Genomic DNA, 25,992 nt, shown 5'->3' with positions numbered 1-25,992 from the left:
GTTGCAAAAATTGACGTAAAACTCTGGCTTTTTCGAATATTTTTGTAGGGTTTTTTGCATTTTGTTATAGTATTGTCTGTTATCTGTCATTTCACGCTTATAACGCTTCATTTGACCTTCGTATTTCCACGCAATTGGCCTAAAACCCAAGCTATTCAAAAAAATCGACTTTTTTGTAATTTTCGACTTTTGATGAAAAATTTAAATATGCGATAAAAATTTAATCATAAATGTTAGAATCATACAAAGTCAGGGATTTGTTAGGAATATAGTAAGAGTATTTTCTCAATCAAAAACCAAGGGATTGCCATGTAAGGATAAACCAATATTGCCCTCCAAAGTTTTTGGCACTTTTAAAAGAAGGCCCGATTGCAGGAAAACTATACGTTTTAGAGAAAAAAGTTATTTTTTAAAAAATGCTTAGAAAGTCTCAAAAACATAATTTTCATAAACAATTTTAAGTTTTCTCCCAAAAAAAATTCTCGGCGCTAAGTGGGTTAAAAATAGGCTTCTTTCAATGCATAAGCAACGAATAAATGGTATAAAAAGATATATATGTAATTTGCAAAGCTGTATCTTAATAAAACGTCATAAGCAGGGATGGGTTGTTGGGAAATAGATACGAGAAATCTGTTTTAAAAGTTTACCCAGAGTACATATTCCCAGGGAATCTATTAACGTTAGCTAAAAATTCATTTACTTTACCTAATGTTAATTTTGTACACATACACACATTTTGCAACAAGAACAACAATAAGGATATTGTTTTAATTTTAGCAGCAGGAGGTGGAGGGTTAAAAAAGCAAACAATTATACATACAGATTTAAGCATAGAAACGCATCCTCGGACTTTCTTAATTTTTATTACATGTACATACATAATGCTGCGGGCATTTTGCACAGACACACAGACACGTACGTCCAGAGTATTGGTCAAGCCAGCCTGGAATTAAAAGCCACACACAAGGCGGCATACATCGGCATATATATCTATAGAAAAGTTAACATATGTTTTTATTTGATCACATAAAAGAAGAATTGAGGGGCAAAAGGAATGAAACTTGCATACATAACTGATACCTTACAAAATAACTAATACATTTTTCTTACTTTTTCGTTGCAATATTTTGTTGCAATATCTTCTATAGTCAGTCTAAGGGTCAGGTGCAGTAGTGATTTGTAACTACATATACCTATTTATACATCCCTTCCTACCTCCCTTTATGCGATTTCAAAAGACAAACACATTGATAGTTTTGTATGCCCGCCTGTGTTTTGTTGTTTATCACCCTATATCATCATGATTTGCAGTATTCTCGAGGAGCATGTTGTTTCACCATGGAAGATTTTGAAAACACAGAAAAGTTTCATCTCATGTTCTATTCTAGCTGGGCAAAATTATTCTATGTATTAATAAAAATTTAGCTTTTAGGTAGAGAATAAATATTCATTCCATACAAATGACAATGACTGCATTATCAAAAGACGCCGCATTTTGTTACGTACATATTGGCGATAGCATTAGTCATCATCAGCCCTCTATTCATTGTAGTTTTTTATGTAGGTAGGTATATTGCAAATATGTACATAAATATGTTATGGAAAAATATTTCGAAACAGTAGAAATTATCATCATTATGCCTCTACGTGGGTTCTCTCTGTGCTGCACGTCATGAAATCTCAATGCTGAAAATGTAGTTTGGCGACCCCTCGACGAGATCATCAACAACAAATTCTTATCAACTTGAACTTTTTTTGGTTTCGGCTACTCTTTGAGGAATATCTGAGGAGAAATTTTAAAAGATAAGATGTATTATTGAAATGTTAGCAATAAGGACAATACACATACGTGTATATAGGTGTTATTTTTGGTATTCATGTTCCATTTGCTCATTAACCACTTCATTAAGGAACAAAAATATATATCGCACCTGTTCAACCAGAGGAGTAACTATTAAAAACGATACATAATGTTCAAATCCAACCACTGCAAACATTTCCAATTATTTTGTCTACTCTTTCGTCAAAAAAATACCGCTATGACACTCTTCATGCCTTCAGAGTTACTATTACAGCCTGTTTCTGTATGTCGAAAGAAGAATGTGTGCGAAAGAAACACGTCCAAACTCTTGTGTGGTTTTCAAATCTATTTTTGGTTTTGAAGCAAAAGCAAAGGTAAAATTATTTCGAAAACTAAAGTTCGGGCGTGTTTTATTCGCACATATTCTTCTTTCGACATACAGTGCCATCGTGGTGCCTTGCACGCAAAAGGTCGGTGGTACGATTCCCCGGTCAGGCAACACCAAACATTTTTCAACGGTGTCAAAAATACCCCTCAGTAATGTTGGCGACATTTCCTGTGTAATTCAGCCTTGAAAAATTTCTCTACAAGTGGTGTCTTACGACACGCCGTTCGGACTCGGCGATAAACAGTAGGTCCCATATCGTTGAGCTAAATATGAATCGGTGTGCACTCATTGATATGAGAGAAGTCTCCCTTGTCCCGTATGGGATGTTGTGGAACAATGTTTTTATACCCTCCACCATATGGAGGGTGTAATTAAATTTGTCATTCCGTTTGTAACACACCGAAATATTCGTCGGAGACCCTATAAAGTATATATATTATTGATCAGCATAAAATTCTATGTCGATTTGACCATGTCCGTCTGTCTGTCTGTTGAAATCAAGATACAGCTCGCAATTTTAAAGATAGAGAGTCAAAATTTGGTACAGAAGTTTTTATTACTTGCAGGATGGTTGGTATTGAAAATGGGATATATTGGTCCACGTTTTGATATAGCCCCCATAGAACGGTACCTTCCGATTTTCGGTATTTTTAAGGTTTTAGCTTCATTATCCTACCAAAATGGCTGAAATTTGGTACGTAGTCTTCTTAAGGGGTATAAAACTTTACCCCAGAATTTTGTCGGTATCGGTCCACACCTTCATATAGCCCCCATAGAACGGTACCTCCCGATTTTCGGTATTTTGAAGGTTTTAGCTTCATTATCACACCGAAATGGCTGAAATTTGGTACTTAGTCTACGTTGGTGGTATAAAACTTTCCCCCAGAACTTTGTCGGTATCGGTCCATGCCTTCATACAGCCCCCATAGAACGGTACCTCCCGATTTTGGGTATTTTGGCCTCAATATTCCACCGAAATGGCTGAAATTTGGTATTTAGACTTCGTTGGGGGTACTCAAACTTCCCCTTTAAATTTGTCGGTATAGGTCCACGCCTTCATATGGCCTCCATGGAAAGGTACCTCCCGATTTTTCGAATTTTTAAGGTTGTGTCTTCAATATTCCACCAAAATGGTTGAAATTTGGTATTTAGTCTTCAATGTGATATAAAACTGTTCGCCAGAAATATGTCTGTACACGTCCACGCTTTCATATTGCCCCATTTCTGACTAAAAATCGTCGGTATAGTCCACGTTTCGATATAGCCCCCATAGAACGGTACCTCCCGATTTTCGTAATACTGAAGATTGTGACGTCAATATCCAACCGAAATGGCTGAAATTCGTTATTTCGTCTTCCAAGAGTTATAAAATATTCCAGAAGAGTATTATCAGTATAGGTCCACGTCTTCCTATATCCCCATAGAAGCGTACTTCTTGATGTTCGTCATTTTTTAAGTTTTAGCCACATTCTCTTTCCGAAATATAGGAAAATTGGTATTTAGTCTTCTTTAAGTCTAAAAACTTTCCGCCAGAAATTTGTCGGTATAAATCGACGTTTTGAAATTGCCCCCATAGAACGGTGACTCACATTGTCCCAATTTACATTGGGCGAGTTTACTTGCGGCAATTGTCATTTTGTAGGATAGAGAGGTGAGGCATATGGTAACCCTTTGCCTCTCAGCACCCTCTCTCACCTACAAACTGACAATTGCCGCAAGTAAACTCGCCTAATGTAAATTGGGACATTGTTTTACCGAAATTGCTGAAATTTAGTATTAAGTCTTCTTCATACAGGAAAGGAAACTAATTATTCCATTTTACTTCAATACAACTTGTGGTGGAGGGTATAACAAGTTCGGCCCGGTCGAACTTAACGCCGTTCTTACTTGTTTTTTTTTTTTTTTTTTTTTTTTTTTTTGTTTTGACATTCTTATAACTTGCTTTAAATTTCTCTTTTTATTTAAATTTTATTTAAAATCTGCTTTCCATACATATGTTTAATTTAACTGGTTTCATCTGGGCTAGGTTAGGTTAAAGGATGCGCAGCCCTCTATTAGAATAGGTGACTGCTTCACTCGGAGACCGTTGGTCCATTGTGTTCATCCTGTGTAGTCTATTTAAAGATGATGGATATGATGATTTAAAGATGATGGAGGTGTGTTGTTGAGATAATTAAAGATGACGGAGATGATAGAGTGTTGATGCAGCTTGATGAGATGAGGATGATAGGACAGAGATGATGAGATGATGATTTAAAGATGATGGAGGTGTGTTGTTGAGATAATTAAAGATGAAGGAGATGATAGAGTGTTGATGCAGCTTGATGAGATGAGGATGATAGGATATAGATGATGAGATGATGGTGAGTGTAGGAGATGTAGAGATTGACGCCAAGGAATTATCTGGAAGAGTGAAAAGAGTCTGATTATTAAGGGTTGGTAAGGACCTTTGCCAAGCCATGCTAGATGTCTGGCGCAAAGTTGAGTAGGACGAAGGGATCTATGTTAGACAGGAAGGTCATAGTTGGTATGTTCGAGAACTGTAAGAATCTACTAATTTTTACTATTTTTTCCGATAACATAAAGGAAAAAATGTTATCGTAGTAAAAATTAGTAGCTTCATGCAGGTCCTGGAACAGAGCAAGTGTCTATCTCATATCTGCCTAATGGACGGTATCTCCTTGTTTGCAACATGGGACACCTACAAAGCATATGTTCGACAGTCTCTATCACCTCCGCATCTTCACATAGTCTGCAATAGTCAATGCCACGGTCGTCCCATTTTGAAGTTAGAGATCTCACTCTGCAGTGACCTGTTATAAGTCCCACCCCGATTTTCTTCCCTAACTTATCAAGTGAGAGAAGGGAAGCCGTTCTTCGGCGAGAGACCACAGGCCAGATTACCTTGGATACCCTACAACCAGGTTCCAATAGCCATCTTTGTTCGGTATATCCTTGTTTGGGAGACATGGGACACCTACAAAGCAGATGTTCGACAGTCTCAATCTCCTCCGCATCTTCACATAGTCTGCAATAGTCAATGTCACTATCGTCCCATTTTGAAGTTAGGGACCTCACTCTGCAGTGACCTGTTATAAGTCCCATCGCGATTTTCATCCCTAACTTATCAAGTGAGAGGAGGGAAACCGTTCTTCGACGAGAAACCACAGGCCAGATTGCCTTGGATAACATATAACCAGGTTCCAATAGCCATCTTTGATGTGCTTTCTCTTTGAAGATCTCCCAAAGTTTGCCGATGTAGTGACACATCGGTGGCCGGACGGTTTCGTCAACTGATAAGTCGATAGACCTAGAGCCAGTTCATCTGCTACCTCGTTTCCCATGATGTTGCTGTGACCCGGAACCCAACATAGCTTTACGATATCGTGTATATCCTGCAGAGCTCTCCTACAATCAAGAATAGCTCTTGAATTTATGGACCGTGACTTGAGAGCCTTGAGGGCCGCTTGACTGTCCACATATATAGTCACCTGTCCTGTAAGTCTGCCTTCAAGCCCTTTCACCAATTCAGCTGCTTTCTTGATAACAAGAATCTCCGGAACAAATTGAATACTCTACTACCTGACGGAAAAAATTTGAATTTTTTTTTTTTAAATTGTAAGTTTTTTCTAAGTAGCCGGCCTTCGGCCGGGGATTTAAAACTTTCTCCTATGGACAGGAGTCAATTTAGGGCACGAAAACAACATTTTTTTAATTTAAAATTTTTTCTTACTTTAACAAGGGAATTTTCGGAACTTAAGAGGCCCATATCTCGGGAAGTATGGACTTCCCCCGGAAAAGTTTATATATTTGTGATCAGGACAACAAGATCTACCTGTGGTAATTTTTCCAGATTTTTCCGCCAGGTGTAAGAGTATTCTATTTATGCCGAATCTCCGCCTGAAAAACACTACAATTATCGTCAAGCTTATATGAGTTTTTAATTAGTGGATTCTCGCAGTAGACGCCTGCGCCAGTACCATCTTCCATCTTGAACCCGTCTGTGTAAATTTGCCAGACCGTCCAGAGGAGATATGCACTCAGCCCATGCGTCTCTGCTTGGGAAGATAACAGTTAAGTAGTCAAACTTGAATAATCGCTTACTCAACCATTGTCACCTAACTCAAGTCGACTATCAACTAGTTTTAGGACATTCGAGTGTCCAAAGTGTGAAGCACGCCAACACCCTGACTCCCGGAGTCTAAAAGCAGTTCTCGCCGCCTGAATCTGCATTAGGATGGTTGGTTATCCAGGATGACGTTTAAAGCAGCTTGAGGAGTGCTTTTAATCGATCCCCATCTGGGCTAGTTGAAAGCTATTTTGTAAACAAAAGTACTTTAGTAGTACATACTTTGCTGAATCATAATGATCATAACTAATGTAGGGTTTCATAGGCTGAATTTTACCCATTATCATATGTCCCTTATGAAGCTACCTGGCCACATGTCAAATTAGTTTATCAAATGCCGGTTTAAAATGTGCTAATTTTTTGGAAAAGACATGTAAAAATTTATTATAGCTGCATGGCCACACACCAAATTTCGTAATGAACTTGGTTGGTGTTCACGAACAAAAAGTGAATTTATAGTAAAAACGTCAATTACTGGTATTGTAGGTTACTATCAATTGATTATTTACATTGTTAAGTTAAAAGTCTAGCTACATGGTCATACCTCAAATTAATTGATCAAACTTTCATTTGAGACAAAAGAAGAACGAGTAAAATGTGGGTTATATAGTTTATACCTATCATACATCATGTTATAGGGCAGGCATAATGTCTGTTATTTTCCGAATCCCGAGAAATGAATGTACATAAACGACAGGATTAATAAGTTTATAGGAATTCCGATAAGTATACCTACACATGATTTATGTGTGTAGGTACGTGACTGCCGTTAACGATTATTCAATTGTGGTATACAGAAGATTTACAGTCTTGGACCCGTCTGTGTAAATTGCTAGACCGTCCAGAAGAGATATGTACTCAGCCCATGCGTCTCTGCTTGGGAAGATAACAGTTAAGGTATATTCCCAGGATTAGGATGTCCAGAGGTTGTAGATCCAGGATGACGTTTAAGCAGCTTGAGGAGTGCTTTTAATCGATCCCCATTTGGGCTATTTGGAAGCTTTTTTGTAACAAAAGTACTTTAGTAGTACATACTTTGCTGAATCATACTGATCATAACTAATGTAGGGTTTCGTAGGCTGAATTTTACCCATTATCATATGTCCCTAATGAAGCTACCTGGCCACATGTCAAATTAGCTTATCAAATGCCGGTTTAAAATGTGCTAATTTTTTGGAAAAGACATGTAAAAATTTATTATAGCTGCATGGCCACATACCAAATTTCGTAATGAACTTGGTTGGTGTTCACGAACAAAAAGTGAATTTATAGTAAAAACGTCAATTACCGGTATTGTAGGTTACTATCAATTGATTATTTACATTGTTAAGTTAAAAGTCTAGCTACATGGTCATATCTCAAATTAATTGATCAAACTTTCATTTGAGACAAAAGAAGAACGAGTAAAGTGTGGGTTATATAGTTTATACCTATCATACATCATGTTATAGGGCAGGCACAATGTATGTTATTTTCCGAATCCCTAGTTATTTTCCGAATCCCGAGAAATGTATGTACATAAACGACAGGATTAATAATTCCGATATAATTTATGTATGTACCCAGCAAACCAATCGTACCGACATCGTAACGAAATCGGAACAAATTTCGGACGATACGTCCGATTTCTGATCCGAAATCGTAACGATATCTTAACGAAAGTTGTATGAAGTGGTTGACATAATTTCGGAACGAAATGTCGGAGCGACATCGGATCGATTTCGGTCCGATTTCGTAACGAAATCTGACGAAAATCCTTGGGAAATTCGGAAAGGGGATTTCTTTCCGACATTCGTTCCCAAATCGGAACGAAATCGGTACAAAATCTGAACTATTTCTTCTCCGAAAAATCGTTTAGAAATCGGAACGAAATCTGAACGACTTTGCTTCCGAAATTGTTCAGACGTGTCGGACAACAAACATATGGTTTGCTGGGTAGGTACGTGACTGCCGTTAACGATTATTCAATGGTGGTATGCAGAAGATTTACAGCCTGTTTCACTATGTCGAACGAAAATGAAAATGAAAGAAAAACAATCATATTCTTTCGACATAGTGAAACACAGACCCTTAACCCTAAATCCATTGAAAGAATATCTAATTTCTTTCAGTAATTTCACATGCACTTTTCTAATCCCCACAATCAGGACAAAGAATATTTTGTTTTTAATTCCTTGTACATAACCTCATTGAGGAAATTATGATAATGAATACTGGCATTCATTTTAATAATTTCCTCAATGAGGTTATGTACTTCCATTTATTAAAAGAAACGGGAAGATCTTTGTATATACCTACATATATATTCAATGACCCCTAATCATCCACAGCACATGTGTAACGCATACACAACACATTTTGTTGTAAATAATAATAAACATTATGCACCTGGCGAAAAAGGTTGTGTGTTTGGATATCAAATTTTAGGGAAAGAATCCTTTCGACTTTCACATCCATCCAAATATGTAGAGAAAGAAGATGACGACAACGAACGAAGCTATGGGAAAAATATCAAGTACTGCGATTTCTCACCCTATTTTTTTGGGTTACACATATCAAGAGAAAATAAACAAAAACAACAAAAGATCCCAAGAAGAACGCAAAGAAATACGCCAGACAAACAGATGGGACGACGAACGGTGGACAGACAGACAGACTGAGAGACAGACAATCTTCTTGTACACATCATTGATTTTTTTCCGTATTTTATACTCATTTTAGGTAAGCAATAATACGAACACGAAGACGACGACCAAGGGAACAACAGTCAGCGAACCAACCAGCCAGCCAACAACCACGAAGACATCATCATCATCAGCAGCAGAACAGGGAAATATCATACTATAAATAAACTGCAGCAAGGTTCAGCAACTGAAGTTGGAACACAAAACAAAAAATCAAACAACAACAACAAGAAATACAAACAACTGACAACGAAGAATATCATCATCATCAGCAGCAGGCTTAACAAAGAGGGGAGACACCCATAAGGCAGAGAGAATACAACCTCATAAGGAGATCATCTCTCTTCACTGCTGTTTGTTTACTCATATCTTATGGATTGCAGTTTGTATTGTCAGCTGATTACTTGAGAACAAAGCACAAAGGAAAAATTTCAACAAACCACAGACCCCATTTAATTGTTCTCTCAACAAATGAGCGCTGAGCATTGTCGTGATTTTTGTGGTTTCTTGAGGAGTAGAGACAACTAAATCCAGTGACAAAGGGAACAGAAGGGAGAAGAACAACAACGACATTTGCAGCAGTAGCAGCAAATCAAGTTAATCGTTGTGAAAGTGCGTGCAAATAAACACGCGCACCACACGGCACAGCTTATTTTCTTTCCAACTAAGTCAGCCAGTCATTCCTTCAGATTGTCGTCAGTTGACAGCAAACCTAACTAACAACCAAGCAAGCTACAACCAACCAACCTACTACCTACCTATCAAGCCAGCTAGCCAGCAAACCGAACAACCAACCCAACCAACCAAAAAGCCAGCTAGCCAGTCAACCAGTTTGTCAGCACAATGAACATACGCATGTTGTGAGATTTGCTGTCGTTGCTATTTCATCGTTCATTCGTTCGGTTTTTTCATCGCTTCTTCTAAAGTTGTCTTTCTTTCTTTTTTCATTTCACATTAGTTCACTATACTACTACGTAAAGCAAACATTCCGAGAGAAGTAAAAAAAAATAATAAGAAAAACTTGCGAAATACAACTCAGCTAAAACGACGACACAAAACAAAAGCAACAACAACATCAGCAGTATTCAGTGTGTAGTATGCTAAGCTGCTCTGGGTGCACATTGTCGTCGTAACAACAAAAACACGAAATTTTTATATTGAATATTGAGTGAATTTTGCTGAACACCACCAACCAAGCAACCAGCCAGCCAGTCAGCTAACCAGCCGCACGGCACCTCTCCTCGTCATCATCGGCATTTCAATCCAAAAACAAAATTGTCGCAACAGAAGACGACAACACAGCAATTGCCAAATTCGAAATCAATCCATAAAAATACAAAAAGCAAACCACAGGGTGATTTAGACTGAGAGAGAGAGGCGTTAAGGAAGAAGGCGTTGGACAACAACAACGACACTACTGAACGTTATCGTCGTTGACCAAAAGCCACAGAATTTTCGTAACACAAAATATATGTTCCTTTTTCTTTATTCAACAAGAAAACCAACAACAACAACATCATCGTTATTGTCATCGTCTGAAACTATAGCTGGTGAAATTTTAACACACATGTGATTTCATGTTGTTTGGAATAACCAAAACCTCCAGGAATTACCCCATAAAGCATAGCAAATACCCAGCAAAACAAGGAAAAATCTGTAACAGCAAAAACCCGAACAGAAACTGCCCAGTATCACACAGCTGGGCATTGGATAACTGTGTGCCAAACAAACAAAGAATAAGGAGAAGAAATATAACGCAAAACAACGTTTGTGAAATATTCCTTTAATAACAAACAAACAAACACCTCATCTCATCATCTAAAACAGCCAGCCAGCCTTTTGTAGATTTTGAAATTCACTTCAATTCGCTTTAGTTTACATTTAATTAACACTTGAAATACCTCGCCAGCAGCCATTCAGCCAAAACTCCAAATGAAAACATTACTGCTAAGCTCAGACGACATTCAAAACTTTCGGAAACTTATTTACGATCCCAAAGTGGCGAATCTGGGCAACTCCAATACAGAGGACGCCAATTTGATGGCCCTACAATATTATCTAAAACATCCTGGTAATTATACAACTGCAGCGGCAGCCACAACTGCGGCGGCGGCAGCAGCTGCAGCAGCAGCCACAATTACATCTCAGGTCCATGTCCAACATCAACAGCAGCAGCAACAGCATCATCGTACACATCCCCACCAGACTCAGTCATTTTTGACAACGGCGGCAGTAGCAGCAACAACGACAGCCAGTAGTACGCATAACAACAACAACAACAATACCAGCAGCAATAGTATCACACAACCCAGCATTGGCGCTGGCGGCATTGTTGTTAGCAGCAGCAGCAATGGCGTCACCAGCAATGGCCTAACTGGTATCACCACAAATAGCCATGCACATCATCACCTGTTAGCCCAATCACAAACTCAACTTAAGCAATTACAACTGAAACAGCCCACAATACACCATCATCAGCACACAGCCAGTTTTCATCATCCCTACTATCAGCAACACAGTACGCCTGCGCCTGCTCATACTTCACACGCCCACAGCACCAGTCACAGTTATACCCATTCATTACCGGTGCACGCCCTCAATCAGAATTCAAATTTTTCGGCAGCCAGCAGCAGTACTGGTGGTGGGACAGCATCTAGTCACGCTGCCACACATACCACAGGATCCAGCCTATCGCCACCGGGAACAAATGCCAGCGCCCGCACCACACCCTCAAGTGGCTCGAACAGCAGCGGTTCCTCATCCTCCAGCGGTTCAAGTTCTCGTGGCTCCACAGTCAGTGGTGCCAAGAAGCTAAAAGTTGAACCTGTACTCTCACAATTCCATCAAAACGAACGTCTAAACTTTGCCAATGCCCATATCAACTGGACCGAAGATCATTGGCGGCGTGTTGTGTTTCAGGATGAACGCAAATTCAATTTGGATGGACCAGATGGTTTCTCCTATTATTTTCATGATTTACGCAACTATGAAAAAACTCTATCCCAAAGACCCCGCGGTAATTCAGTATATATTTATTTGGTGTTAACAGCCGGTGGTCCCATACATCTGGAAGTGTCCACAGCTAAGTTTAAAATTGAATCCTGCGTCGAAACATTGTTGAGAGAACGAGCCAACATTGTGGCCAAATTGGGTGGTAATTCGGATTTCTATTTACAAGATCACAATTGGACCACAAATGCACTGCCCTCAGTACAAGAATGGCTAAATGCGGAGAGCATAAAAACCCAGAAATGGCCAACGGTGGCGCATGATTTGAACATAATGGAAGGCATTTGGGGTTGGTTGATACGTGAGGTGTTCGATGGTGGGCGTAAATTTTCACGTAAAGACGATTTGATATTTCGTATACGTGAGGCGTGGTCCCGTGTGCCTATGGAATTAATAAATAATCTATATACAACATTATCGGAACGTATAACACAGCTTTACTATACCCGTGGAGCCTACACAAACTGTTGACAGACGCTGGCGGCGACGACGTTGGTGATTAATGAGTTATATATCTAAAAAGCCAAGTTTAAATTATTTGCTGCTAGTTAAAATCTCATATTCCTCCCTCTCAGAAGAAAAACAAAACAAACAAACTACAAATTATATAACTTTTTGTTGCGCAGCAAAGTTCCTCCTTGAGGAGGATGCAGGCAAAACAAAGAAAGAAAGCTACTACATACTAGCAAGCAAGCAACAAGCACTGTAAATAGGAACCTACAAAAAAGCAAAACATTTAAAAATATAAATTAAAAATTCACAGTCTACAAACAAACTTACTAAGCAAATGTAATTATTGTCCTTTATGGGAAACAGGAGGAGGAATAAGAAAGGCCTTTAATGTGGTGTTCTTTGGAATTTTTTATTTTTCAATGAAATCACTTGTCAAAACGTAGGATGCCATGATCTCATCTCAATGGTTGACGACATTTAATCAGCTGTTATGTTTCAGACACAGACAGTCATGCACGCACTCAAAGCCAACCAATGAGAGAGGGAGAACGACATTTTTTGTTTCAATGAAATGTGAGATGCAAAGTAATGCGAGAATGACATTTGGTTTTCTTTGAAATAGGAAAAATTCATGTTTTTGAGAGAATATCATGTGGTTTTCTTTGAAGGAATACAATTTTGTTATGTTTTAAGTAAATAACCAATCAGAGGTATAAAAATTAACATAATAATTATTATCCACACTGAAGGCCATTTTCACCAACTTCCTTTGCCCAATGGAAAGGACAATAAAAACATTCAATAAAAAGCCCGAGAGAGAGGATAGTTAGTTGTCTGTGAAATATTTAAGCAGAGATACCTTATATATCTACGATTTATTATTATGCAAACAAAAACATATTGAAACTGAATTCTTTATAATTTTATTTAGTGTGTAATAGTTTAATTCTTAGTGTATGTATTTTTTATTTAATTATTATTATTACTTTTTTATTTAAAGCATTTTTTATTTTTAATTTTTTGTTTTATTTTTTCATATTGTTTTTTTTTGTTTTGGTTGCACTACAAAAGAAAAAAAGAAAATATATGAACGGAAAAATTGACAAAACAATTTGAGGTGAATGGTGGACGATCATGTGATGGGAAAACTCATGAGTTGGAAAAACGATTTGTAAGCTCGTGAGATTTGCCTTCATGTGGTTTGGTTTTCTTATATCCAAAGCTTCCCAACAACAAAACTGCATACAATTGAAACCCATTTCACACCTTAAGTTGTCTTGTCAATTCTCCCGTTCCCATATTAAAAAAAAAGAAATACTAAAAACGAACAAAACTCTTATAATAATAACAATGTAGAGAAGAAAATCTAAAAACAAAAACTAATGAAGTAACAAAAGTATTAAATATAAACAAATGTAGAAAGGATAAAAACAAGAAACAACTACAACAAATAATGGAAAACTTGAAGAACAAAGAATACAAATCAAATAAGAATGCTAATTATTATGAAAACAAAAAAACAAAAACAGAGTATATATGAACTGCTTGTCTTATGTTAAATTAAAAAGAAATAAAGTAAAAAAACAAACTGTATTGTAATACAAAAACAAATTCCCCATATATTTTTTCATTTCAAAATTCCCCTGGAAATAAAATTGTTATTTTTTCAAAACATTTTCAAAGAATATTTTTTTTATTTAATAAAAGGTTTAAATAACAATTTTCTTTCCTTAAATAAACTTCCACATAACATACTACAAAAGAGAAACAAAAAAAAATACAACAGCTTTTCTTTGTACTCTCCCCCCAAACTCCCATAAAACTATTGCAAAATAGCAATTGTGTGTTTCATCCTTAAAACCTAAAAAAATGCAAAGTAGCAAACCATCAGGTCAAGCCTAGGGATAGACACATTTAAGGAAAAAATTAAACAAAAAAAAACTAATCATAATGCAACCATTAATTCATAACATACCATACCACCATACCACATAACCATTTCCATCATTGCCAAGAAGCCATGCGCCCCATATCCTTACATACCCCTTTGCCCCTCCCATCATTCTTAAATATATTACAATAAACAAGAAGTAAAACAAACTAAAAAGAAGTATATATAGTACATACAACAACAAAAAACAATATAATTTTTAAGTAATAGATAAACATTACATTAGTTTATAAGTTTTGGTAAAATGTGATTTTGTTTGTTAAGAAATAAATGAGAATTAAACATTTTCAAATACAAATAAAAATCAAATCAATAATAAATAATAAAAGAAGAAATTTGCGATGAATTAAAGCACCAAAATCAACAACAACAACTAACCAATTTCAAATAAAAAATGGAATTTTTGTGTGTTTTTATTTTTAAAAGCCAAAAGGACTTTTGGGAGAATTTGCCATTGATTTAGTGGAAAATTAGTGGGGGGAAAATGATTTAAATATGGTGGGCGCATATTTCTAACATAAAAATTTGTTTCAGATTACGTAAACGTGAAAAATTCTCACGTAACAATTTGAAACTTTCTCACGGAACATATGAAAGAAACTTCATACAACATTATCGAAACGAATAAAAACAAAGCTTTGCCGTATGAGTGTATGCAATATGATGAACGAGAAGATGGACACGTGTAATGTCATTTTGGGGATGCGATTTTCAATGGGATACTAAGGACACTATCAACGTGGAGATTCAATATTCGATTTAATTTTATCATATAATTTACGATTCCCTCCAATCTAGATGACTTTCTCATTCGAAAGTGCAAAATAAATGCTCCTTTTTATACCCTCCACCATAAGACGGGGGGTATATTAAGTTTGTCATTCCCTTTGTAACTACTCGAAATAATCATTGTAGACCCCACAAACTGTATATATTCTTGATCAGCGTGCAATTCTACATCGATATAACCATGTCTGTCTGTCCGTCTATGGAAATCACTCTAGTGTAAGTAGGACTTTTGGTATTGAAAACGGGCTATGTAGGTCCACGTTTTCGTATAACCCCCCATACAAAGTGACGCGTCGTCTTTTTAAGAAATTTTTAAGATATTTGTCCCATTTGACCATCGAATCGGTTTTAGGGGTCGATCATCGATAACAATTATCGTTGAGTGGCGTTGCCAGTTGTCAAAATTGATCCACGTATGGCAACTCTCAACTGAAGTTGCGAATCTCAGTTGACGAAGCGGCTGTTTTTCAGCAACCACCAATTTTCAGTTGCAGTGAACATTTTCGAAGAAACAAGAAGTAAAATAGAAGGAAAAATAAACATTTTGTTAACAATTATTGATTCTTTGCATCATTAATTAATTTTGTGTATCAATATGGTGAAAATAACGACAAAGCAGCAGTTCGAAATATTCACCCGTATCCAAAATTGCAAGCTGACGTGTCGTAACGTCTAATTGGTATTATGTATGTTTATGTACAAAAAAGCAAAAATTTCAATTTTTAAAGAATTAGTAGATCATTTTTAAACTTTTAATTCAGAAGAAAAACCTACCCTACAGTTTTTACAATCAAAATAAGTGTTTGGCGTAGACGTTTTTGTGGTCGTTGGCGTAGTCGTGAACCTCCAACACGAACACCTGAAGAGTGGCAGAGTCTGGATTCACTTTAAAGCAACTTCAACGACACTGGTGGTTCTTAGAGCAATGTGTGACAAAAAAAACCATGGATTGGCCAATCAAATCATTACAGAGTATGCCAGGTCAATGCACATGCAGCGTTTTTTCGTGGTTTTAGCGTTTTTTTAATAATCGTCCAAAACAAATCCCTAACACACAATAAGTGAATTTGTCGCCTTTGGAGCGGACAGCAGCAAATCTTTTGCAAATGAATTTGGTGACAAATACAGTAAGTTCAGTTTAAGTACAAATGACGAACATCCTCCATCTATATAGCCAACCAGGGAACACCAGGGAATTTCGTTTTTGAATAAAAATGGTTTTTATTTTGCCTTTTTTCCTCCTCTGTCAATTTCGAAACGATTCAATTTTGGCACAATTTGTCCTCTATCAAGTGGACAACTTCCTTCAATACTATCGACAATGTAGATTGAGCCATGCATTTTTTGAAATCATGGGACTTTTGGAAACTTGGGACTTTTGGAAACTTCCGTCCTCCAAGAATCGCAACACTGCGCACACTCTTAAAAGTGGGGGTATTGCTGTTGATCTGTAACTTACTTTGAAGTCATCCTTTAACGTTTCCACAACGTAAACTACGGCATCCTTTGGCAATCGAAAATACGCCTTAAACCTGAAATAATTTACTGATTATACAGATCTTTCCACATGATCATCAGCTTACAGTGCAGATGGCAATTCCAATGGATTCGACTTGTCCCTCAAATTTCTTCTAGTAGATGCACTGTCCTATATGTTTTCTTCATCATCAACAAATAATTCCACCGAACTTATCATTTTTTGACAGCAAATAAAACTTGACGATCCGAAGATTCTATGGGCAGGTTATATTTCAATCTTGGGTTGTTTTCCAAATTTGCTCGAAAACTCAGCCAAAATATTAAAATATTGTCCAGAATACACAAAAGAGTTATGCAAAGCGCAATTATTTTTAAAATGTGTTTTTTTGCGAATAGAGGTCACTAGTTTGAAAAAACACTGATCGATAACATGTTTATCGACCACCCAGTTGAGTTGACATTAATGGTACAACATTTCGCCTCAGTCGCGCAGACAACTGACAACGCCACTCAAGTTTAGTGGCAATACAAGATAGACCCATTAGTACCAAATTTCAGCCATTTCGTTGTGATAATGAAGCTAAAACCTTCAAAATACCGAAAATCGGGAGATACCGTTCTACGGGGGCTATATGAAGGCGTGGACCGATACCCACAAAGTTCAGCCATTTTGGCCATGCTTTTATGCATGTTCCTGTGGTGTTATTACTGTTTTTATTGAGATTTGCTCTTAATTATTATAAGTTTCTACTTAGGTTGTACAAAATTTTAATACTATTTATTGGCCTTGGAGGCTTTAGTATTAAAAATGAATTGAATAAATAAATAATGAAGCTAAACCTTAAAAATACCGAAAATCGGGAGGTACCGTTCTATGGGGGCTATATCAAAACGTGGACCGATATATCCCATTTTCAATAACAAACATCCTGCAAGTAATAAAAACTTCTGTACCAAATATTGACTCTCCATCTTTAAAATTGCGAGCTGTATCTTGATTTCAACAGACAGACGGACATGGTTAAATCGACATAGAATTTTATGCTGATCAATAATATATGTATGTATACACTTTATAGGGTCTCCGACGAATATTTCTATGTGTTACAAACGGAATGACAAATTTAATTATACCCTCCATATGGTGCCTTAAAATAATTTTTAAATTGATTTTATTTTTATATGGAGTCGTAGTCTCTTTTCTCGTATTTCAGCGCCATACGTAATACCGATTTGTCGTATCAACCCAAAAAAAAAAATCATGCTAAGAATGATGAATGTGTGTCTTTTGATATTTTATTGATCTAAGCTGCTGTAAAATTCAAACATTTTCGATCTTTTTTTTGGGATCGATTATGGATAGCAACCAGTTGCGTTGCCGACAGCAAATTTAATAATAGAAATTTCCGTTTCCGAATTGATATTCATAATTTTTTATAATCAAATTAATAGCTGAAGGTTCAAAACACTGATATTGAATGGATTTAACAAAAATTTCTGAAAACATTTCTTGAAGAAAGGTTGCTTCCAAAGACCCTTGAAGAAGGAGTGCTTCCTAAGACCCTTTCTTAAAGAAAGGGTGCTTCCAAAGATTCTTGAAGAAAGGGTGCTTCCAAAGATCCTTGAAGAAAGGGTGCTTCCTTATAGCGATGAAGATTTTTTACTTTTATATTAAAAACTGAACAATATTTAGGGATCGATTATGGATGGCAACTCAATGAAATTGCGTTGCCAGAAGTGAAAATCACACAATAAAAGTAAGTGTATCGACAGACATTTTTGTCAAATTCATTCAATATCAGTGTTTTGAGTCTTTGGCTATTAGTTCGATTGCAAAAAAGTATGAATTTCAATACAGGAATGGATTGTCTATTATTAAATTTGCTGCCGGCAACGACTAGAGTTGGATTGCCATCCATAATCGACCCCTTAATTTTTTTTTTTTCAATTTTAAAAACTATATTTTTCCTTTTATTTATTTATTTATTCATTTATTGCGATTAAAGCTTTTAAGCCAATAAACATCGCAATGCGCAAAACTACTACAAAATCATATTCTGCATAAAAAAAATAAAATAAAAAAAAAAAAAAAACCACATTTAACCACACACCACCACCACCATTTAATTTTTTTTATACCCTCAGCCTTTAGGCTAAAATGTGCCTCATCGAAATAATGGTTATAGACCAAGGCGAATTTAACAAGGTGATCCAATAGTTGACGTTAGGTTGTAGTCACAGTTTATACAGTTGGCCATTCAGCCCAAACTAGTTAGCCCTGACTATTTAGTTTGCTGTCAAATACATAAAATACAAAGGAAATCAAATCACAATAGGTGTGTCTTTTTACGTGATAATTTGTAATAATTATTACGAAATGTTACTAAATGCTGTCTTTTTACACAAAAGTTCAGTAAAAGAGAGTGAAGTGGGAGAACAATTTTGACAGATGTTTGCTGAGAAATTGCTAAAAGTTGCTGAAAGATTTTTTCCCAGCAACATTTAGCAGGTTCGATCAGCTGTTTTTTAATCATCTGCGAATGGTCAGCTGCTCAATGTTTATCTTATTTTTGTGGAAAAATATTATAAATATTAAGATTCAGGTTTATTTATTGATTATTTTATGAATATATTAATTATTTTTTATTTATTTTGCTTAAAATTGAAGAACTTTTTCATTGCTTTGGAGTTATTTTTTCGTTCATGCATTGGCGCCAATATTTTTGTTTTGGTTATCAACTGTTATCTTGCTAAAGTTTACTAAGAGGTAGTTTACACTATCTATCAATGTCATATGATACGAAATAAAAACATTCCATATCTACCCACGCAGGCAATGTGGAGACGTAATTTTATTACAATTTTGCTTGTGTGGACGCACAAAGTAAATGGCGTAAGGAAAATCCCCAATATTGCACATATTAGCGACTATATAATGATGGAAAATTTCATGTCATATGACATTTACATATACATAGCGATTATGAATCTTCACGTAGGGAGCTACTCACAAGTGAGTTGCAGTTCACTTTCACCTGCTCGAGCTATTACGATTGGGCAGGGAGGAGCACAAAAAGTGAACAAGGGTTGACAAGTCGGAAAATGGAATATAATGGCGCGACTTGTGAACCCTTGAAATAATAATTTGTGTTACCATACCGTCATTTTTTGCACAAATAACTTTGGGATTATTAAATTCTTATTTTTTGCATAAAAAGTAAATAAATTTTCAAATTAATAAACATTTCTAGCAAGAAAAATGTCGGTTATTAAAAATCCACTGTAATGCTTGGTTTACATTTACGAAATCCACTCGATTTCAGCTGTCAAATCCAAAGGTTAAACGTCAAATGAAATCCAGATGAGTTTTTATTTGACGTTTGAGCTATGGAAATGACAGTTGAAATCGAGTGGATTTCGTAAATGTAAACTTAGCATAAAAGAACATGAATATTGGTAAAAGAAAATACAACATTGAAACAACATGGCAACATCTGTAACAGCTGTTCTTTTGTTTTGACAGATATGTGAAAATTGTTTATTTACACTGAAGAATTCGTGAAATTTATTGGAAAATCGTAAAAAAGTGAACAAATGTCGTTTAAAAACGTCATTAAATGGCTACAATAAGTAAATGTTTAATGTTGCATTTTGGGTGATAACAGAAATGGCAAGTTCTGAGGAATACCAAGGAAATGGAGTGGAAGCTGTACCAGCGATGTTAGGACATCACAGGAGATCAATGATTGGTTCAAATGAGGTTCAGCATTTAGCCAATTCCAAGAATTGTAAATACAATTCGTGAAACATCCGATATTTTCTCCAGTATAAGAACCAATTCTATGAATGCTAAGTATAATTCCTAATGCTTTCTTCAACACTTAAACCAATTTAATGAATTTTAAATACAATTTCAATAAATTTCAATTGTAATTCCAATTTTTTTTGTTCATGGCATATAACAACCGGTACTTAAAATACTATTCCAGGAAATTGCTTGGTGTAGATACCATTCCACTGGGTTATCGACGATGACGTGATTAAGATCTCAAAATGGTTTGGATCTTTTTGGGGCAACGGTCTGGACTTATATTCCATCAAAATATTTGATTCTATTCAAGCTTGAGGGCAAGTGATTGGACATGCCATCTTTTTAGCACCAGCACCCATTTTTTCCAAGACTGCGACCCCAAAAGTTCCAAATCGTGTACATTACTCTCTCTAGGAACAACAATCGCAGACATGGGTTGCTCCAGATTGGGTCCTTGTATATTTGTGAACCGCTTTATACAGTAAGCACCTTTTTGATCTGTCCATTCCTGAAAACGGGGAACGCTTTAGTTACAGTACTTGCTTGGGCGTTACCGTGAGAGCCATCCCAATCACCATCTAGTAGGTTGGCCCGACACACTAGGTCCATCAAGAATGATCTTCACTTTCTAGAGAGGAAAGCCCAACGATACAGGAGAGAACCCCTTGCTCAACAAGCATTTCAAGTATGTTTGTATAGCTTTCACATAGTCGCAGTTTCTAATGTAAACAAATATAGTGTGAATAAAGTCCACCACAAACCAGAGTAGTTTTTGCTCAACTATACTCGGGATATTGCAGTCGTCTAAATTCTTATAGGGCAAATGTTGATAGCACCATGCATAGCACTCTTCGTCTTTTAAAGGTGCGATGCCAAACCTAGTCATTTAACTTCAGTGGAACTGAAGTTAGACCCAATTTTGTACCAAATTCTGAAAGAATTCAGAGATTCAGACCGAATTCGTAAAGAACTCTGAAAAAATGTTAGCGGTAAATGTCCTAATATTTGTTTTTGTCGAAAACATATTGCGATTAAAAATATAAAGAAACTCTTATCACAATAAGGTAGAATCTATTCCATTTCCAATATTTCAACCATCTTTGATGGTCATCCTCAGGGATTGGCTTTCAAAAACAAGAACATTTGTTTTATGCAACTATAAACAATATGGTAGAAATTTATAATAACAATGATATTTCTTTCTTTTTATAAGAATAAAAATAAAAAAATTTTAATTCTTAAGTTGACCTCAAGCCGAAATTAAAACCAAAGAAAAAAGCGTCCAAAGGTCAACAATAACCTCAAAACATAAAAAATTTCTAATTATTTTTTGTTGCTTTCAACCTAAAATACAATTAATTATCATTACAGATACAAAATATTCGTATTTTTTAAAATAAATGACCACACTTAAATTTTTTTGTTCAACTCACTTTGATTTCGGTAGTGAGAAATTTCAGCACAAATTTGCCTCTTTTTCTCACTTTTTTTACATTTGTAATAGCTAATTTTTTCACGAACGTGAGTTTTGCTTACCCTCTTGTTGTTTATAATAAGGGAAGAGTGAGAACATAACAGCACTCACGGCGATATGATGTTTATAATAGGGGAGGAGGCGAGAAAGAGAAAACTCGCGGTGAGATGCCGTTCATAATTGGGCTGATAGTGTAAACTACCCCTAAATGCTGTCTTTTTACTTTTTTCTCTATTTTCGTATCAAAGAGTAAAATCTCTCTTACTCTCTGAAAACAAGTTACTGAATAATTATTACTGAAAAAGTAAAAAGACACAACTAATAATGAACAATCTATTATGTTTGTTGTCAAATGTTGTTAACAGAACTCTGAATGGCCAACTGTATAAACTGTGGTTGTAGTCTTCATTTGCTGTCAAAATTTTTTTGCGCGAAATATCCACAAAAGTTAGAAGAAAACGTTAAAATATTATTCGCGAAGCTTAAACAAAGATGTTGTACACAGATATTTTTTATAGAAGCGAAATATTTGTTATTTATTTTTGATTAAAAATATGTTTTGACAGCAAATGAAGACATAGGTTGCTATTATTGTATCACCTTCTTTCTTACACCATGTTATAGACCCCAAGTATGTTTGTACGATATCCGTTTCAGACAATTTTGAGTCGATCTAGCAATGTCCGTCCGTCTGTCTGGCTGGCTGGTGAGCACGATAACTCTCGAACGGATCAATCGATTCGGTTCAAATTTTGGGTATCGAAATATTTTGTCCAGATTTGATTTAAGTTCGAAGATGGGCCATATCGGTCCACTCCTTCAGGTACCTCCCCCACAAAAGTTCAAAAATGTTCGGAAAAATTGTCCGCACGATAACTCTTGAAGGGAGTAACCGAATTAGTCCATACTTTGCACATCGTGACATTTCTACCAGATATAGATGAGGTTCCAATATGGACCCTATTGGTCCACTTTTTCGGGTACCTCCCACGCAAAATTTAGCTTAAGTGCAGTTTAAGGCCTGCTCTCGAATCGCTTTGATTTTTGTTCCAGTCACTTGTATTCACTACCCTCATTACGACGATATAATTTTTATCAGGAGCAAGTCCATACTGTAGCATGCAACAAAAGATTTTTTTTTTCCTTACGAGGTCATGAATGAGCCTCGTACAACTCCTAGCACAGAACAAAGTGGCGGTGGCATGCTCATATACTCGGCCTTATAGCTCGTCGGTGGGATTGGGATCTTACCACAGTCTGTGGGAGATTTGCTACAGTAAACATTTTAATAGATTGTTAAAGCATGCATTTGTTTTTAGATGAGAAGATGGAAGCATTTTTAATTCTCTAAAGCTTGATTTGCGTTGTGCTGATGAAGCTGCACAAACGACTGCCCACCCAACCATGTTACCGGGTGCCCACTGTACATTCCAAGGTAACCCATATTCCGTACCCCCTTACACCAACCCTTGGTCCCTTGTTAAGTCAAACAAAAGTAGAGATTCAGTTCATTTTTGATTTAATGACTAAATTACAAAAAAATAACATTTTTTTAACCTCATACGGTAAATATGGTGATTGTTCAAGACGAAGCAGATTTTGAATTATAATAAGCCAATCTAAAAATAATCATCTTCCTAATTTTAGACATAATACAAAAATATATATAAAGCTAGGATTAACTAATATTCAATTGAAGAATATGTGTGTACGTTTCAGCACAGAATCTAAAGGTGACTGTAAAACTGTAACAGCTGGTGCTTAAGCTAGGTCAATGACCTGGTAAAATATATTAACAAATTGGAACAAAAAATAAATGGTGGAGAAGCACAAAAAGACTAGACAAAATAAGTTCCAAAGGGAGAACAAAAAAAAACAACTATGTTTAGAGATTATGGGCGACCCAATTCTCAGAGCAAATTTGATAATAACACTAGGTATAACAGTTTCTGTTCGAATGCGCTCTGGACTATGGCAATGATTTTCAAACTGTTGCCATCAACAGCATACCGCAGGTTGGTAATGCCTATAAAAATACAATGGCAGCATTCAAAAAGAAAATGTCAGCCTTCTTTCCGGGAAAAGGATAATGCAAATATTTTCAACTTAACCAAAAAAAATAATTTAAGTTTTTTTATATATATGTAGTTTGAACAAAATTAATAATTATTTTGGGGAACAATCAATCTCTCTCATAGAATAACGGTACTAGATTAGTGTCGGTAAAAGAAACCAAGTCTTTCCAAATAATTTGAGACCAAAACAAAGGAGAAGTAAATTGATTGTCCCGCAATAAAAAATGAGTATTAAGAGAACAATATTAACTTACGTTATTCGGGCTCCCTCGATGAAAGGCCTTTCATTGGTAGATGCCTGGTGAATATAATGATGACGCTTTTTGAGGTTAGCTTGATATACGCACAAAAAATATACTTCAAGGCATATAATGTTTGAACTCTTAATATTTTCTGGACAATTCTTACTTTTGTTCAAATACCACAATCGATTCTGCTTGTATATTTGCATTTGAATTATCGGAATTTATAGTATCGCTTGCTCTCTTCCTCTTCTTTCACTAAATGGAAGTTCTTTCGTACACACACACTACCTTAACTAGCCAGAAATTATAAAATAACAATTTAGCAATGATGAACTGTTGAGGATATTAATTTTTTCCCAGTAAAAATACGCCAGGTTTTTATCTTCCACTGCGGACACTTGACACTGCAAATTAAATCTGCTCCTTCAGAACACAACTTTAAGGGTGTTTTCCCGGTATGAATCGAGCTCCACGAAATTAGAATTACAAGTTGGGCGACCACACAGAAAACCACGACTGTACTGAATCATGCAGAATTATCTTGGCTGCGAGAACTCACTATCCAACTTGTTATTAGTGTTGCGAAGGGTATTGACTGATCTAATGACAAAACTGGAAATTATTACAATGAGAAATATACATTTGAGAGAGTCCAATTTACGATATTCACCTTGTCGACACAAAACCAATCCAAACAGTGACCAAATAGGGTACATCAATGCTCATGCACATAACACAAAAGTATGCACATACAGAGGTTATCAAAAGAATTTGCAACAATCAAACTATGTGTAATTTGTAATTTCAATTTGATCAGAATTTAGCACATCAAGATGAGTATGCACTCCAGCGAAACGGCGGTCAAGTTGGCAGAAGCAAAACAAAAGAATTCAGCTTGGGAATCACTAGAAAATTATACTTTCTTTATAACATGTATATTCCCATGTATTTCAAACTCCACTTACACGTTTATCAATTAAGCTTGTTCATATGAAAAGGTGAAGCTCATTAATTTCAAATAAAATCAATTATTATCTCGGTTTGTCAACAACAAAGCTTCAAACAGATGAACATTTATTCGAAAATTCAATGAACACAATGCACAAGACTTTCACTGTTAAATGACCAAGCAAAAATGAGGAAGATGGCCTCCTGACACCCTCTATTCCTATCCTCGGAAATATTCCAATGGCATAAAAATCAATATTCAATAAATAAGAGCACGAAATACAACGATCTCCAAAATGTCTACCAAAGAAAGAAACAAAACTATAACCAAGAACAATTAGGCTCAATTATCTATTTCCAACCAAATTCAGCTATCTAAAGCATATCTTATGGATGACTTTGGTAACATAAACTGCATTACCATCAAATGTCTATGTATGCGTTGAAGCGAAAACGAACACAATTAAGGAAACGGAAATACATCACAAGCGCCTCTACATTAACCCCCCACAAAGATCAGATTTCGGGGTTGATAAACCCGAAAGCTGATACCGCTTGTGATGAATTATTGGCGAATGTCTTTCGCATGATAATTCCCGATGGACCGTCCTTGTAGATCTTCTAATTCATAATAAGAATTGCCAAGCTTTTTACGAATACGAGCTTTTACGAAGTTCGGAGCCAATTTAGCATTAAACCCTTGCTCAAAATTACTTTGGCAGAAGTTCCTGCGGTAAACCTCCTGACCAATATCGT

General features: G+C 36.1%; 1 protein-coding gene and 1 long non-coding RNA gene across 2 annotated transcripts; one reads left to right on the top strand and one right to left on the bottom strand.

Annotated features, from left to right (window-relative positions):
* Nucleotides 1-1,651: 1,651 nt before the first annotated feature.
* LOC141387312 (uncharacterized) lies at nt 1,652-17,066 on the bottom strand. The gene is made up of 3 exons (XR_012408541.1): nt 16,788-17,066; nt 15,979-16,736; nt 1,652-1,783 (listed from the first exon to the last, which is right to left on the bottom strand). It is a non-coding gene; the product is annotated as an uncharacterized lncRNA (long non-coding RNA).
* On the top strand, nt 10,935-13,990 carry LOC141387311 (uncharacterized). The gene has a single exon (XM_073956822.1). It carries the CDS (start codon nt 10,935-10,937, stop codon nt 12,480-12,482), a length of 1,548 nt encoding a protein of 515 aa, XP_073812923.1. The 3' UTR covers nt 12,483-13,990.
* Nucleotides 17,067-25,992: the final 8,926 nt, after the last annotated feature.

The sequence above is a fragment of the Musca autumnalis genome, unplaced genomic scaffold (assembly GCF_047663935.1).
Source record: "Musca autumnalis isolate F117 unplaced genomic scaffold, ASM4766393v1 scaffold_5, whole genome shotgun sequence".
Classification (NCBI taxonomy): Eukaryota; Metazoa; Arthropoda; class Insecta; order Diptera; family Muscidae; genus Musca; species Musca autumnalis.
The sequence above is the reverse complement of the archived record's forward strand: the minus strand, read 5'-3'. Positions and strand labels throughout refer to the sequence as shown.

What these genes read in the sequence shown, in the direction of transcription:
- LOC141387311 (XM_073956822.1), top strand. Translation starts at nt 10,935, where the DNA reads ATGAAAACATTACTGCTAAGCTCAGACGACATTCAAAACTTTCGGAAA.